Consider the following 16,046-nt stretch of genomic DNA (forward strand, 5'->3'; position numbering starts at 1 on the left):
CCCGCCACCGCCGTTACCTGCCCGTCGCACGGGGAGGGGACACGCGCGACCCCCGGGCTCGGCGCGATGTCCCCTGGCTGCTGCCCAGTGCCACCAGTGCCACCGGCGGTGCCACCAGAGCCACCAGCAGTGCCACCAGAGCCACCAGCGGTGCCACCAGAGCCACCAGCGGTGCCACCAGAGCCACCAGCAGTGCCACCGCCGCCAGGCACCGCGCGTTAATCATTGACAGCCTCAGTTTCCCCCGATTGTCGCACGGGGCCACCACGGGGCCACCACCCCCCCCCCCCCCCGCCGGAGTGTCCCCAACCCTCCTGAGCCCGCGGGGCCCCAAAAAGCGTCCGGGGTCCCCCAAAATCCGCCCCAAAACCCACGCGGGGTTTTGTCACCCCCACAAAGTCCCCGCGGCGGGGGGAACCCCCAAAAATTCCCCAAAATCCCCCCAAAAATCCCCCCAAATCCCCCAAAACTGCCCCAAAAGTGCCCCCAAAGCGCCCTAAAACCCCCCAAATCCCCCCCAAACCCCAAAAATCCCCCAGACCCCCCCGGCCGAGCAGAGAGCGACACGTCCAGTTCAGGCTCCTTTAATTTGCGCCTCAGCCCCCCCCAAAATCCCCCCCCAAAAAAACCCCAAATTCCCCCAAAACCCCCCCAAGACCCCCCCACACCGCGGGGGGAGCAGAACCGGACCCGGGGGGGGGGGGTCCAGGGCCGTGGGGAGGGGTCCTGGCCCCCCCGGGGGTGGGGGATGGGCTCAGTATTGCATCCAGGGGTGCCCCCCCCAACCCCCCCCCCCCCCCATTTTCCAGCTGGGGGAAACTGAGGCACACAGAGCTGACGGTGACGTCGCCAAGGTCACTTTGGGGGCGGAGCCAGGAATGAAGACACCCCCCCCCCCCCAAATACAACCCCCCCCCATTTTGGGGGTCACCACAGGGGTCTCCCCCCCCCCAACCCCCCACCCTGTCCCCAAATTTTAGCCCCCCCCCAAACCGCTCAGGGCTCCCGGTTTGTCCCCTCTGTCCCTTGTCCCCTCCCCTCTCCCAGCCCCCCCCGGACCCCCCCCCAAAAAAAAGGCTCAGCTCGGCTCCCACCGTTTGGGGGGTCCCGGGGGGGGTTTTGGGGGTCCCGGGGGGGGTTTTGGGGGGGTCCAGCACAGTGAACGCAGGAGGTTTATACGGAGCTTTCCAGAACAAAGCTACGGGCACGGCCACACGATGGCCAGAGATAAACACGGGGCCCCCCCGCACCCCGAAACCGCGGGGGGAGCGGGGGGATGGATGGGGACCCCCCCCACACACCCCAAAACCGCGGGGGGAGCGGGGGGATGGATGGGGACCCCCCCCCCGCACCCCAAAACCGCGGGGGGAGCGGGGGGATGGATGGGGACCCCCGACCCCAAAACTGCCTTCACAGGGTGGGGGGACACCCAGGGGTCTGGGGGTGTCCCCAACCCCCCCCCACCCCGTTATGCACAGCCCGGAGTGGGGGGGGGGTGGCAGAGGGGACATTGGGGTGTCCCCACCCCCCCTCGCTGTCCCATGAGGTGGCACAAAGGGACCCCCGCGACCCCCCCCCGCCGTCAGCCGCTGGCCCAGGTGACAGAGGGGACACGGGGGTGACCCCAGCGCCCCTCGGTGACACGCTGCCATCCCCTCAGCTGCTGCCCACAGGTGACACTCGGTGACACTCGGTGACACTCGGTGACACTTGGTGACACTCGGTGACACTCGGTGACACACCGCTGTCCCCTCAGCTGCTGTCCAAAGGTGACACTCGGTGACACACGGTGACACTTGGTGACACACGGTGACACTCAGTGACACGCGGTGACATGCTGCCATCCCCTCAGCTGCTGCCCACAGGTGACACACGGTGACACACGGTGACACTTGGTGACACACGGTGACACTCGGTGACACTCGGTGACACACCGCTGTCCCCTCAGCCACTGTCCAAAGGTGACACTCGGTGACACGCCGCTGTCCCCATCACCCCAAGGTGACACTCAGTGACACGCGGTGACACTCGGTGACACGCGGTGACACGCGGTGACACGCCGCTGTCCCCTCAGCCGCTGTCCAAAGGTGACACTTGGTGACACTCAGTGACACTCAGTGACACCCGGTGACACTCGGTGACACTCGATGACACTCAGTGACACCCGGTGACACTCGATGACACCCGGTGACACCCCGTGACACGCCGCTGTCCCCTCAGCCGCTGTCCGAGGCGGGCCGGGGGCTGTCGGGGGCGGCGCGGGGGTCGCGGCTGGGGCTGCAGGGGGCGGTGGCCGCGCTCGGCCGCGGTGGCCGCGGTGTCCCCGGTGTCCCCGGTGTCCCCGGTGTCCCTGGTGTCCCCGGTGTCCCCGGTGTCCCCGGTGGCCCTGGTGTCCCTGGTGGCCCCGGTGGCCCCGGTGGCCCCGGTGGCCCCGGGGGCCGCGGCTGGCCCAGGGCCTGGCTGACGAGCCCGGGCAGGGCCAGCAGGCGCAGCCCCAGCGCCTCCAGCTGCGCCTCCAGGGCCCCCAGGCGCTTCTCCAGCTCCTCGTGGCGCTCCTGCAGCTCCGCCAGCAGCTCCGACATCAGCGCCTGCGTCTGCACGGCCCCAAAACCCCGTAAGAACGGGGGATCGGGGTCAGGCACGGCCCCAAAACCCCGCAGCAACGGGATCGGGGTCAGGCACGGCCCCAAAACCCCGCAGCAATGGGGGATCAGGGTCAGGCACGGCCCCAAAACCCCACAGCAATGGGGGATCGGGGTCAGGCACGGCCCCAAAACCCCACAGCAATGGGGGATCGGGGTCAGGCACGGCCCCAAAACCCCGCAGCAATGGGGGATCAGGGTCAGGCACGGCCCCAAAACCCCACAGCAATGGGGGATCGGGGTCAGGCACGGCCCCAAAACCCCACAGCAATGGGGGATCGGGGTCAGGCACGGCCCCAAAACCCCACAGCAATGGGGGATCAGGGTCAGGCACGGCCCCAAAACCCCGCAGCAACGGGATCGGGGCCAGGCACGGCCCGAAAATCCCACAGCAACGGGCTCGGGGTCAGGGATGGGTCTGACCCCATAACAAGGGGGGATCAGGGACAGCCTGACCCCATAACAATGGGCTTGGGGTCAGGGACGGCCCGACCCCATAGAAACAGGGGGGTCAGGGCTCGTTTGACCCCATAACAAGAGGGGGAGTTCAGGGCTGGTTTGACCCCATAGAACCGGGGGGGTTCAGGTTCGGGGCTGGTCTGACCCCATAGAACCGGGGGGGTCCCGGCCGCGCTCACCTTGGCCAGGTCCACCAGGGTGTTGGCCTGGTCGCTGAGCTTGCGCTGCTCCATCTTCACACTGCGCAGCCTGCGGGGACAGCGGCGGCCTTGGGGACAGCCCCGGTGGCACTGCCACCTCTGCCACCCCTGTCACCTCCGTCACCCCCATGCAGCCCCTCATCCGAACGTGCAGCCCCTCCCCTCAAGCGCAGCCTCTCAGCCCCCCCGGGGGGGTCACAGCGGGTTTTGGGGTGTCCCCCCCCCCCCCCAAATTCGGCGGCAGAGCCCATGCAAAGCTGGGGGGGGGGGGGTTAGGGGAGGGGGGCACTTACTTCTGAGCTCTGCGGGGGCGGCGCAAGGGACACAAAAGAAAGGGTTAATTCCGAGGGGACAGCGCAGCAGCGTCACCGCCCCCGCCCCAAAGGGACCCAAAAGGACCCCCCCTGTCCCGGCCAGGCCACCCCCGGTCACCCCCACACCCCACCCCGGAGCTGGGGGGGCCCGGGGGTCACCCCATAGGTCTGGTGTGCCCAGCAGGGGACAGGGACAGGGACAGGGACAGGGACAGGGACAGGGACAGGGACAGAGGGGGACAGGGACAGGGATGGGGACAGGGAGAGGGACAGAGGGGGACAGGGACAGGGATGGGGGGGACAGGGACAGGGACAGAGACAGGGACAGGGAGAGGGACAGAGGGGGACAGGGACAGGAACAGGGACAGGAACAGGGATGGGGACAGGGACAGGGATAGGGACAGGGACAGGAACAGGGATGGGGACAGGGACAGGGACAGGGACGGGGATGGGGACAGGGACAGGGACGGGGATGGGGACAGCAGAGTTGGGGGACAGGGACGGGGACAAAGAGAGAGGACAGGGGACAAGGACAGTGGGAATGGGGGACAGGGAATGAAAGAACTGGGGACAAGGCCAGGGGACAAGAATGGGGACAGGAACAGGACAGAGGACAAGGCCAGGGGAGCAGGACAGTGGGAATGGGGGACAGGGGACAAGGAACAGGGGACAAGGCCAGGACCGAGACCAAAGCCAGGTGACAAACCCCGGGGCCACCACAACGGGCACCGCCTGTCACCCACCCGGGAGGGGACACCCCCCCTGAGGGGACAGGGGGGTGACAAGGAAGCAGGAAAAGCGGTGGCACTTACTGATGGATGGCTTGGAGGAACTTACGCTGGTGGGTCCGAACTTTGGCGTGGTCGATCTTCTTCACCAGCTTGGTGTGCTTGTGGATGAGCCACGTTTCCCTGAGCACGTTGGCAGCGGCGTTCTTCACCTGCCGCCCCAAATCCCGGGAATCACCCATGGGTGGGCACCACCACGGGCTTTTCCCTGGATTTCCCCATTTTTCCCTGATTTTCATGGGTTTTTTCCCATTTTTCCCTGGTTTTCATGGGGTTTTTCCCATTTTTTGGGGCTTTTTTCCCCCCAGTTTTCATTGGGTTTCCCCCCAGTTTTAATCGAGTTTTTCATGGTTTCATCGGGGTTTTTTCCCCGGTTTTCATGTGGGATTTCCAGGTTTTAAGGAGGTTCTTCCCACTTTTAAGGCGGTTTCTCCCATTTTTTCCCAGTTTTAAAGGATTTTGTCCCATTTTTCCTGGTATTAATTGGCTCTTTCACCAGCTTGGTGTGCTTGTGGATGAGCCACGTTTCCCTGTGCACGTTGGCAGCGGCGTTCTTCACCTGCCACCCCAAATCCCAGGAATCACCCCTGGCTCCCATCAGAATCAGCTTTTTCCCTGATTTTTATGGGGTTTTTCCCACTTTTTTCCAAGTTTTAAGGGGATTTTTCCCAGTTTCAGCAGGGGTTTTCCCAGTTTTAATTGCATTTCTCAGTTTGATTGGCTTTTTCCCAGTTTTAATGGGGTTTTCCCTTTTTTTCCTGGTTTTCATGGGGGTTTTCCCAGTTTTCTTGGGGTTTCTCCCAATTTTAATGTATTTCTCCCAGTTTTCATGGGGTTTCCCCCAATTTTAATGTATTTCTCCCAGTTTTCATGGGGTTTCCCCCAATTTTAATGTCTTTCTCCCAGATTTCATGGGATTTCCCCCAATTTTAATGTCTTTCTCCCAGCTTTCATGGGTTTTTCCCATTTCAATGGCTTTTCATGGGTTTTCCCCCCCAGTTTTAACGTTTTTCCCCCATTTTTAACGGGATTTTCCCCATTTTTTGGGACGAGCCAGGCGGTCTCACCCGCTTGGTGAGCTGCGTGTCCATCATGAAGTTGTGGACGTGTTTCTCGGCTTTGGTCAGCTCCAGCTTCCGGGCCACCACGGCCACCACCAGCGCGGTGCAGCCGGCGCCCTGCGGGGACAGCGGGGACAGCGGGGACAGCGTTGGCTCCTGTCCTTCGCTGGCCTTTTGGGAACAATTTGGGTTTAAAAAAATTAAAAAAAAAAAAAAACAACAACAACAAAAAAAAACTGGCGGGAGCCCTGAACTCCCAGCTGGAGTTCAAAACGATCCCCTCAGGCAGCGGGAAATCTCCTCGCCGTGTCCCCAGGGCAGGGTCCCCTCGTGGTGTCCCCTTGCCTGTCCCCTCACGCTGTCCCCTCAGGGTGTCCCTGCCATGTCCCCTGGCAGTGTCGCCATGTCCCCTGGCTGTCCCCATGTCCCCTGCAGTGTCCCCTGGTGGTGTCCCCATGTCCCCTGGCAGTGTTCTCGTGTTCCCTGGCAGTGTCCCTGTGTCCCCTGGCTGTCCCCTGTCAGTGTCCCCTGGCAGTGTCTCCATGTCCTCTGACTGTCCCCATGTCCCCTGGTGGTGTCCCCATGTCCCCTGAATGTCCCCTGGCTGTCCCCTGGCAGTGTCCCCATGTCCCCTGGCAGTGTCCCCGTGTCCCCTGGCAGTGTCCCCGTGTCCCCGTGGCTCACCATGATGCCGGTGAGCAGGCACACGCCCTTGCCGCAGTAGGTGTGTGGCACCATGTCCCCTGGCAGTGTCCCCGTGTCCCCTGGCAGTGTCCCCGTGCCCCCTGGCTGTCCCCTGACTGTCCCCGTGCCCCCTGGCAGTGTCCCCTGGCAGTGTCCCCGTGTCCCCGTGGCTCACCATGATGCCGGTGAGCAGGCACACGCCCTTGCCGCAGTAGGTGTGTGGCACCATGTCCCCGTAGCCGATGGACAGGAAGGTGATGGAGATCAGCCACATGGCCCCCAGGAAGTTGCTGGTCACCTCCTGCTTGTCGTGGTACCTGCGCGGGGCGGTGGCACCGCTGGCACCGCCGGCACCGCCGGCACCGCGGTCGTTGAATCCCCCCCCCCATTTGTGCTCATCGCGGTGGGTTTGGGGCGCTGTCCCCAAGCCAGATTTGGGGACACCATGGGGACGTCCCATGGCCAGGCTGTGTCCCCCCGGGACGTTGAGGGGACAGCACAGAGGTGGCACCGCTGTCCCCAAAAGCGCGGGACACCGATGTCGCCGCGCGGCCCCAAAGGCCACCGCGGGTGACGCCGGGGGGACACTGGGGGACACTGTGAGATTGCGATGTCACAGACACGGCGGTGCCACCACCCCCCTGCCCCCGAGGGTGGGGACAAGCCCGGCCAGGGGACACGGAGCAGCGGCCAAGCCGGGCAGGGGGACAGGGACATGCGGGGAAAATTGGGGGGGAAAGGGGAAAAGGGGATTGGGAAAGGGAAATGGGAAAGGGAAATGGGATTGGGAAAGAGGATTGGGATTGGGAAAGGGGATTGGGATTGGGAAAGGGGATTGGGATTGGGAAAGGGAAATGGGAAAGGGAAAGGGGATTGGGATTGGGAAAGGGGATTGGGATTGGGAAAGGGAAATGGGAAAGGGAAATGGGATTGGGGAAAGGAAATGGGATTGGGTAAAGGCGAATAGGATTGGGAAAGGGGAATGGGATTGGGAAAAGGAAATGGGGGGGAAAGGGGAATGGGATTGGGGAAAGGAAGTGGGATTGGGAAAGGGAAATGGGATTGGGAAAGGAAGTGGGATTGGGAAAGGGGAAATGGGGGGGGGAAGGGAAAAGGGACAGAGGAACAAGCCGGGGTGGGGGTGTGGGGTCTCAAGTGTCAGGAATTTAGGATTGCTGCTTCCCAACCCGGTCTGCGCTTGGAACCTCACCCGGCACCGAGGGACACGGCAGGGACAGGGCGGGGACAGCCCGGGCTGAGGGGGGAGGCGACAGCACGGTGACAATTCCCGGGACCTGCATTCCCAAGGAACACCCGGGATTCCCCCCCAGGAACCCAAAACGTGCGGGGACAGGAGGGGAAACGCAAAGGGACAAAAGTCGGATCCCAGGAGGAAAAAAAAAAAATCCTTTGGAAACTGCCAGCCCCTTGTGGGGCCTCTCTGAAAGTGCCCCCAAAGCCACCACGGAAGTCCCCAAGGCGGGGGACAGCGGGGAGGGGACGGGAAGCAGCTGCCGAGGTTCCAAGAGGAAAAGGGCCCCCGGCCCCTTTCCGCGCCCCCGCCCCCCCGGCCGCAGCTAATCCTAAATTCTGGGGGTTTCGGGGAGCAGAAGCCTGGGGCGAGGGACGGTCCCTGCAGTCACTCGGGACGGTCCCCGCGGTCACTCGGGACGGTCCCCGCGGTCACTCACAGTTTGTCCCTGCAAGCAGCAGAGCGGGCAGGGAGGGAAAACAACAGCGGTTAATGCGCGACCCCGGGGGCTGGGGGGGCTCGGGGCCAGCAGGGGCGGGGACACGGCGGGGACAGCCCGGACACCCCGCGGGGACAGCCCGGACACCCCGCGGGGACAGCCCGGACACCCCGCGGGGAGCAGCTGAGGAGGGTCCTGAGGGCGCGTCCCCGAGGGTCCCCTCGGTGGGAATGTCACATTCCCGGACCCCTCCGCGGGACCCCCAGTTTTTGGTCCCCACTGCGGGACCCCAAATCTTTGGTCCTCTTGGCAGCTCCAGCTCTTTGCACCCTCTGCAGGTCCCTCGACCTTCGGAGCCCTCTGGGGGACCCCGAACCTTTGGTTCCCTCTGAGAGACCCCCCCCAATTTTAGTCCCTTCTGGGGGACCCCGAACCTTTGGTTCCCTCTGAGAGACCCCCCCAATTTTAGTCCCTTCTGGGGGACCCCAAACCTTTGGCTCACTCCGAGACCCCAAATTTTGACCACCTATGAGGGACCCCCAATCTTTTGTTCCCTCTGGGGGACCCCAAACCTTTGGTTCCCTCTGAGGGACCCCCAGTTTTCATCCCCGTGCCACCCCCCAGCTCTCAGTCCCCTCCGTGTCACCCCCAGCCCCAGCAGGCCCCACCCCAGGGTGACACCGAGGAGCTTGGGGACAATCCCACCTGGCAAACCCCAAAGATCCCACCAGAGGCACGTGTCCTGACCGCGGGGGTCTCTTGCACCCCTCAAACCCCCCGATACCTCCTCAGCTGTGCCCCCAGCCCCACCAGGGAGCAGCTGCCCCACCCTGGGGTGACACGGAGGAGCCTGGGGACAATCCCCGAGCCAGACCCCAAACCCCCCACCAGAGGTGCCTGTCCTGACCACGGGGGTCTCTCTCCACCCCGGGGTGACACCGAGGAGCCTGGGGACAATCCCACCTGGCAAATCCCACCGGAGCAGCCCAGCCTGACCACGGGGGTCTCTCTCCACCCCAGGGTGACACCGAGGGGCTTGGGGACAATCCCACCTGGCAAATGCTACCTGGCAAACCCCAAACCCCCCACCAGAGGTGCCTGTCCTGACCACGGGGGTCTCTCTCCACCCCAGGGTGACACCGAGGAGCTTGGGGACAATCCCACCTGGCAAATCCCACTGGAGCAGCCCGGCCTGACCACGGGGGTCTCTCCCCACCCTGGGGTGACACCGAGGAGCCTGGGGACAATCCCGTCTGACAAATGCCACCAGAGCAGCCCGGCCTGACCACGGGGGTCTCTCTCCACCCCAGGGTGACACCGAGGAGCCTGGGGACAATCCCGTCTGACAAATGCCACCAGAGCAGCCCGGCCTGACCACGGGGGTCTCTCTCCACCCCAGGGTGACACCGAGGGGCTTGGGGACAATCCCACCTGGCAAATCCCACTGGAGCAGCCCGGCCTGACCACGGGGGTCTCTTGCACCCCTCAACCCCCCCGGCGCCTCCTCAGCCGCACGCTCCCACCCAAAAACCCCCCGCGCTAACCCCAAAACCGGGACCACCCCGCGCCCCCCAAACCCCCCCCCCCGGGGCCGGCGCGCCGCTCACCGCTCGCAGACGCGCACGGTCCAGGCGGCGATGATCCACGAGGAGATGCTGAAGACCAGCAGCACCGTGCCGGGGCAGATGGTCATGAGCGTCTTCATGACGAAGCGCGTGTTGAAGTTGATCTTGTTGAGCGCGCCGATGCTGCGCGACGAGGCGTCGGTGAAGAGCTTGCTGTGCAGCAGCATCACGCGGCCCAGCAGGTAGAGCCGCAGGAACATGGGGATGGACAGGATGACGTCCACGTCGGCGTGGGCCACCGAGGCGGCGTAGGTGAAGGCCAGGCGCGCCGTCCAGGTGAACAGGTACTGCCCGGGGATGGGGTGGATGGCGCACACCAGCAGCTCCAGCGCGATCAGGAAGACGCGCTCCGAGGTCATGGCGATGCGCCAGTCGTCGGCGCCGTTGTCCACCATGAACAGCTGCGGGGGGGGGGGCGAGTGCGGCTCAGGGGGTTGGGGGCGTTTGGGGGGGTTTGGGGGCGTTTCGGGGGGTTTGGGGTTGTTTGAGGGGGGCTGAGCGCGGCTCAGGGTGTTGGGGCGTTTGGGGGGGGGTTGGGGTTGTTTGAGGGGGTTTGGGGGCGTTTGAGGGGGTTTGGGGTTGTTTGAGGGGGGCTGATGCGGCTCAGGGGGTTGGGGGTGTTTGAGGGGGTTTGGGGGCGTTTCGGGGGGTTTGGGGTTGTTTCAGGGGGTTGGGGGCGTTTGGGGGGGGTTTGGGATCATTTGAGGGGGTTTGGGGGCGTTTGAGGGGGTTTGGGGTTGTTTGAGGGGGGCTGATGCGGCTCAGGGGGTTGGGGGCGTTTCAGGGTGTTGGGGGGCGTTTCGGGGGCTTTGGGAGCGTTTCGGGGGGTTTGGGGTTTGGGGGCGTTTCAGGGGGTCGGGGGCGTTTCGGGGGGTTGGGGTCATTTCAGGGGATTTGGGGTTGTTTGAAGGGGGCTGAGTGCGGCTCAGGGGGTTGGGGGCGTTTGGGGGGGTTGGGGGCGTTTCGGGGGGTTTGGGGTTGTTTCGGGGGGGTTTGGGGGCGTTTGAGGGGGTTTGGGATCATTTGAGGGGGTTTGGGGTCGTTTGAGGGGGGCTGAGTGCGGCTCCGGGGTTGGGGGCGTTTCGGGGGCTTTGGGGGCGTTTCGGGGGGTTTGGGGTTGTTTGAGGGGGTTTGGGGTCGTTTGAGGGGGTTTGGGGTTGTTTGAGGGGGTTTTGGGATAATTTGAGGGGGTTTGAGGTGATTTCAGGGGGGCTGAGTGCGGCTCAGAGGTTTGGGGTCCTTTCATGGGGTTTTGAGGTAATTTGACGGGGTTTGGGGTAATTTTTTGAGGGGGGGTTGGGGTAATTTGAAGGGGTTTTGGGTAATTTAGGGGGGCTTGGGATACTTTGAGGGTTGTTTTGGGTAATTTGAGGGATATTTGGGGAATTGGAGGGTTTTTCTGGTTAATTTGAGGGGATTTTTGGGAAATTTTTTGAGGTTTATTTTGGGTAATTTGAGGGGTTTGGGTTAACTTAGGGGGGATTTGGCTAATTTGAAGGGGTTTTTTTTGCTAATTTCAGGTTTTTTTCCTTAATTTGAGGTTTATTTGGGTAAATTTGAGGGTTTTTCAGTTAATTTGAATTTTTTTTTGTTAATTCAAGGGGTTTTTTTTTTATTAATTTGAGGGAGGTTTTAGTTAATTTGAGGGGTTTTTTTTGTTAATATGAGGTTCTTTTGTTAATTTGAGTTTTTTTTTTTTAATTTGAGTGGTTTTTGGTTAATTTGACAGGATTTTGGTTAATTTGAGGTTTTTTTGGTTAATTGAGGAGGATTTTCATTAACTTATTAATTGGGTTTAGTGCTGGCTAAATGCCAGTGGACTTATTGGAATTATTTACTGATTTTTTTTCTGCTGTGAGATGAGGATTAGCAGGAGGGCAAAGCAAGTTCCAAACTTTAAAGGGCATAAAGAAAACTTCATTAATACAATTAAAAGAAAAGTAATAAGAAATTAGAGTAAACTTTTTTTTACTGGCAAGGTAAAGAGATACATTTGGTATTTTTAGTGAGTTTACTGCTGTAAAAATAACTATTAACTTTGATAATTAAAATATTTTTACTAATTATTAAATTTTTGTTGTTTATTTAGGGAGAAGAGTCTTTCTTGCTACGTTATTGAGGTTTTTCTATAAGAAATTGCTTTTTCATGGCGTTAATGACGGAATTAATGAATGAGCTGCTCGGGGCAGGAAAATTTGTAGCATGAAAGTTTTTCTTGCATTTTGTAGCTTTTTAATAGCAGTTTTTATGGGGTATTAATTTATGGGGTATTAACGTATGGGGTATTAAATTATGGGATATTAACTTTTGGGGTATGTAAAGTTATGGGGTATTAAATTCTGGGGTATTAATTTATGGGGTATTAATTTATGAGGCATTAAATTATGGGATATTAACTTTTGGGGTATTAATTTTTGGGGTATGTTAAGTTATGGGGTATTAATTTATGGGGTATTAAATTGTGGGATATTAAATTATGGGGTATTAAATTATGGGATATTCAATTATGGGGTATGTTAACTTATGGGGTATTAACTTTTGGGGTACTAACTTTTGGGGTATTAATTTTTGGGGTATGTTAAGTTATGGGGTGTTAATTTATGGGGTATTAAATTGTGGGATATTAAATTATGGGGTATTAAATTATGGGATATTAAATTATGGGGTATGTTAAGTTATGGGGTATTAATTTCTGGGGTATTAATTTATGGGGCATTAACTTTTGGGGTATTAACTTTTGGGATATGTTAACTTATGGGGCGTTAAATTATGGGGTATTAAATTCTGGGGTATTAATTTCTGGGGTATTGATTTATGGGGCATTAAATTATGGGATATTAACTTTTGGGGTATTAACTTTTGGGGTATTAACTTTTGGGATATGTTCACTTATGGGGCATTAAATTATGGGGTACTAACTTTTGGGGTATTATTTTAAGGATGAATTGCTTTAGTATAAAACCAAAAGTTATTTTCATCCATTTTTCGGGAACAGAGGGGCCGCCTTTTTCCCGGTTTTTTGTTCTGTTTTTTTTGGGGTTTTTTTTTTTCCCTCTGGGTGACACGGGGACAGGCCGGTGCCGCCCCGGGGCGGGTGCCAGCCGGGGGCCGGTGGCCCTCGCCCACCTGGATCTCCCTGGCGTGGTACATGACGATGAGCCCCAGCAGGATGAGGGTCGAGAGGCTGATAAGGCATTTCAGGGCGAACGAATACGACGACTCCTGCCGGGGCACGGGGGCACCGTGAGCGCGGCCGGAGCCCGCAGCGCCCCCCACCCCCGTGCCGGGACCCCCCCCCCACCTTGGTGTAGACCCCCCAGGACAGCTCGGTCTCGGTGACCATCACCACGATGCCGAACATGCCGAAGATCAGCGCGTAGTCGCTGAGGCGCTTGCGCTTCTCGAAGAGCGCTCGCCGGTGGCCCAGCTTGTAGCCGATGTTCTGGTTCCGCCGCTCCTCCGCCGCCCCCGGGCCCGCCGGGGCCGCGCCGGGGCCGGGCTCGGCCGCCCCGGGCCGCTCCGGCCGGGACACGACCACGCGGGGACCGGGGCTGGGGCAGCCCCGCGGCGGCGGCGGGTCCCGGTGCGGCGGCGGCTGCGGGGTGCGGGCGGCGCTCGGGGGTCCCCGGGGCCGCCGCACCCCCCCGTTGTAGCGACAGCTGCTCATGGCTCTGCTGGCGACAGCACCGGGCGATCCCGCATGGCTCGGCGGCGCGGGGGCGACCTGCGGGACAGGGGGACACGCGGGGGGGACACGCCGGTGGGTGGGGTGACCGGGATGGGGGCACGGGGAGCCGGGATCCCGCCCGGCCTCGGCGGGGGCTTCCCGGAGCGGTGCGGGGGCCTCGACGGCTGTGGGGACGTGTCCCGCCCGTGGGACGTGTCCCGTCCGTGGGGGACGTGTCCTGCCCGTGGGGGACGTGTCCCGTCCGTGGGGGACATCTCCTGCCCGTGGGGACGTGTCCTGCCCGTGGGGACACGCCGTGACCACAGGTCCGTGTCCCGCCCACGGTGGGGACGCGTGGCGCTCGCGGGGGACGTGGCCGTGTCCTGCCCGCGGCGGGGACACACCGTGACCACAGGTACGCGTCCTGCCCGCGGGGCCGTACCCGTGCCCGTGCCCGTGCCCGTGCCCTGCCCGTGGGGACGTGCCCGTGCCCGTGTCCTGCCCGCCGAACCGTGTCCCGCCCCCCCGCCGCTGCGGACGCGGCCGACCGCCGCCGCCGGTGGCCGTGTGTCCCCTGTCCCCTCCCCGCAGCCGCGGGACATCTCCGGTCCCGAGCCGCGGCTGCGCGTCCCCGCCGCCCCCGAGCAGCCGAGCGCGCCGCGCCCGGTACCGGCGCTCCCGGGGCTGCCGGGGGGGGGGGGGGGGGGGGGGGCTCGGCCGCGGCTCCCGCCGCCCCCGGCGCGGCCCTGCCGTGCCCGGTACCTGCCGTGCCCGGGGCCTGCCGGCCGGGCCGGGTCCCGCCGCCGCCGCCGCCGCCGCCGCAGCCCGAGCCGGTCCCGGGGGCGCGCGGCGGCGGCACCGGAGCGCCGGGGGCGGGGCCGGAGGCGTGGTCCGAGCGCGCCCGGCGTTCTGATTGGTCCGCGCAGCCCCCGCCCCCCCGCTGACGAGCACCGCGCCACGCCCTTGGTCACGCCCCCTCGTGTTGGTCACGCCCCCCCTCCCGGCGCCCCCCCAGACCCCGCGACCCCCCCCCCCCCCCCAAAAAACGCTCCCCTCCCCATCGCAGCCCTTCAGCACCCCCCGGGACCCCTCCCCACCCCTTCGGCCTCGCCGCACCCCAAAATTCATCACCCCCCCCCCCCCCACGTCCCCGCCCAGTACAGCCCCCCCCATGGCCCCCAGTGCACCCAAAACACCCTCAGGGCACCCCAAAACACCCCCAGTGCACCCAAAACACTCCCAGTGCACCCCAAAACACCCCCAGCGCACCCCAAACCCCCCCAGCCCCCCGCGACCCCCCCGTACCTGCTGGGGCTCCCCGGGGCCGCCCGGGGGGGTCCCGGGGCCGTCAGGGGCTGCGGGGCCGGGGCTGGGCGCGGGGGCGGTCCGGGGGTCCGGGGGCCATGGGCTTCCCTGCACGCCTGGCCGGGGGACACGCGGCGTTAGGGGGTGCCCGAGCCCCCCGGTGACCGGGCAGGGACCCCCCGAGCTGGCACAGCCCCTGAGGGTCCTGCCCTGGCAGTGCCACCGCCGGGGGTCACCCTGTGCCCTGCACCGGGGTGAGGGGCTGTGACACACCGGTGTCCCCATGGCACGAGCGGCTGTGACACACCGGTGTCCCCATGGCACGAGCAGCTGTGACACACCGGTGTCCCCATGGCACGAGCGGCTGTGACACACCGGTGTCCCCATGGCACGAGGGTCCCTATTGCACCAAGAACCCCGTCGCACAGGGGGCTGTGTGACACAAAAACCCCATAGCACGAGGGGCTGCCCCATACAAGAAAAACCCCATTGCAAGAGCAGCCCTACTGCACCAACCCCATAGCACGGGGGGCTGCACCACACAAAAACCCCATTGCACGGGGTCTGTGTGACACTAAAACCCCATAGCAGGGGGTCTGTGTGACACTAAAACCCCATTGCACGAGGGGCTGTGTGGCAGTAAAACCCCATTGCACGGGGTCTGTGTGACACTAAAACCCCATAGCAGGGGGTCTGTGTGACACTAAAACCCCACAGCACGGGGTGTGTGACACTAGAACCCCATAGCACGGGGTCTGTGTGACATTAAAACCCCACTGCACGGGGTCTGTGTGACACTAAAACCCCACAGCACGGGGTGTGTGACACTAAAACCCCATAGCACAGGGGCTGTGTGACACTAAAACCCCATTGCACGGGGGTCTGTGTGACACTAAAACCCCATAGCACAGGGGCTGTGTGACAGTAAAACCCCATTGCACGGGGTCTGTGTGACACTAAAACCCCATAGCACAGGGTCTGTGTGACACTAAAACCCCACTGCACGGGGTCTGTGTGGCACTAAAACCCCATAGCACGGGGTCTGTGTGACACTAAAACCCCACTGCACGGGGTCTGTGTGACACTAAAACCCCATAGCAGGGGGTCTGTGTGGCACTAAAACCCCATAGCACAGGGGCTGTGTGACACTAGAACCCCATAGCACAGGGTCTGTGTGGCACTAAAACCCCATAGCAGGGGGTCTGTGTGACACTAAAACCCCATTGCACGAGGGGCTGTGTGGCACTAAAACCCCACAGCACGGGGTCTGTGTGACACTAAAACCCCATAGCACGGGGTCTTTGTGACACTAAAACCCCACAGCACGGGGGTCTGTGTGACACTAAAACCCCACTGCACGGGGTCTGTGTGACACTAAAACCCCATAGCAGGGGGTCTGTGTGACACTAAAACCCCATAGCAGGGGGTCTGTGTGACACTAAAACCCCATAGCACGGGGGGCTGTGTGGCACTAAAACCCCACTGCACGGGGGTCTGTGTGACACTAAAACCCCATTGCACGAGGAGCGGCCCTACTGCTCCAACCCCACTGCTGCCCCACACAACCCCCCCTGCACAAAGCACCCCACAAGTCCCCAGACCCCAGACCC

The 16,046-nt window shown here is 62.0% G+C and overlaps 1 protein-coding gene across 1 annotated transcript; it reads right to left on the reverse strand.

Moving 5' to 3' along the window:
* Positions 1 to 1,890: 1,890 nt before the first annotated feature.
* Positions 1,891 to 14,586, reverse strand: KCNN1 (potassium calcium-activated channel subfamily N member 1). The gene is made up of 9 exons (XM_053966185.1): positions 14,437 to 14,586; positions 12,766 to 13,188; positions 12,591 to 12,686; positions 9,447 to 9,865; positions 6,324 to 6,465; positions 5,471 to 5,581; positions 4,428 to 4,555; positions 3,281 to 3,350; positions 1,891 to 2,594 (listed from the first exon to the last, which is right to left on the reverse strand). The coding sequence occupies exons 2-9, from the start codon at positions 13,129 to 13,131 to the stop codon at positions 2,217 to 2,219; spliced, it is 1,710 nt and encodes a 569-aa protein (XP_053822160.1). The 5' UTR covers positions 13,132 to 13,188; positions 14,437 to 14,586; the 3' UTR covers positions 1,891 to 2,216.
* Between the last annotated feature and the right edge of the window lie 1,460 nt (positions 14,587 to 16,046).

Source organism: Vidua chalybeata, chromosome 27, assembly GCF_026979565.1.
Source record: "Vidua chalybeata isolate OUT-0048 chromosome 27, bVidCha1 merged haplotype, whole genome shotgun sequence".
Lineage (NCBI taxonomy): Eukaryota > Metazoa > Chordata > Aves > Passeriformes > Viduidae > Vidua > Vidua chalybeata.

Excerpts from the sequence above, each read along its gene's own strand:
- KCNN1 (XM_053966185.1), bottom strand. The coding sequence starts at position 13,131 with ATGAGCAGCTGTCGCTACAACGGGGGGGTGCGGCGGCCCCGGGGACCC. Across the intron at positions 9,866-12,590 it reads ACCACGCCAGGGAGATCCAG|CTGTTCATGGTGGACAACGG; the intron begins GTGGGCGAGGGC and ends CCCCCCCCGCAG. Across the intron at positions 4,556-5,470 it reads ACACGCAGCTCACCAAGCGG|GTGAAGAACGCCGCTGCCAA; the intron begins GTGAGACCGCCT and ends TTGGGGCGGCAG.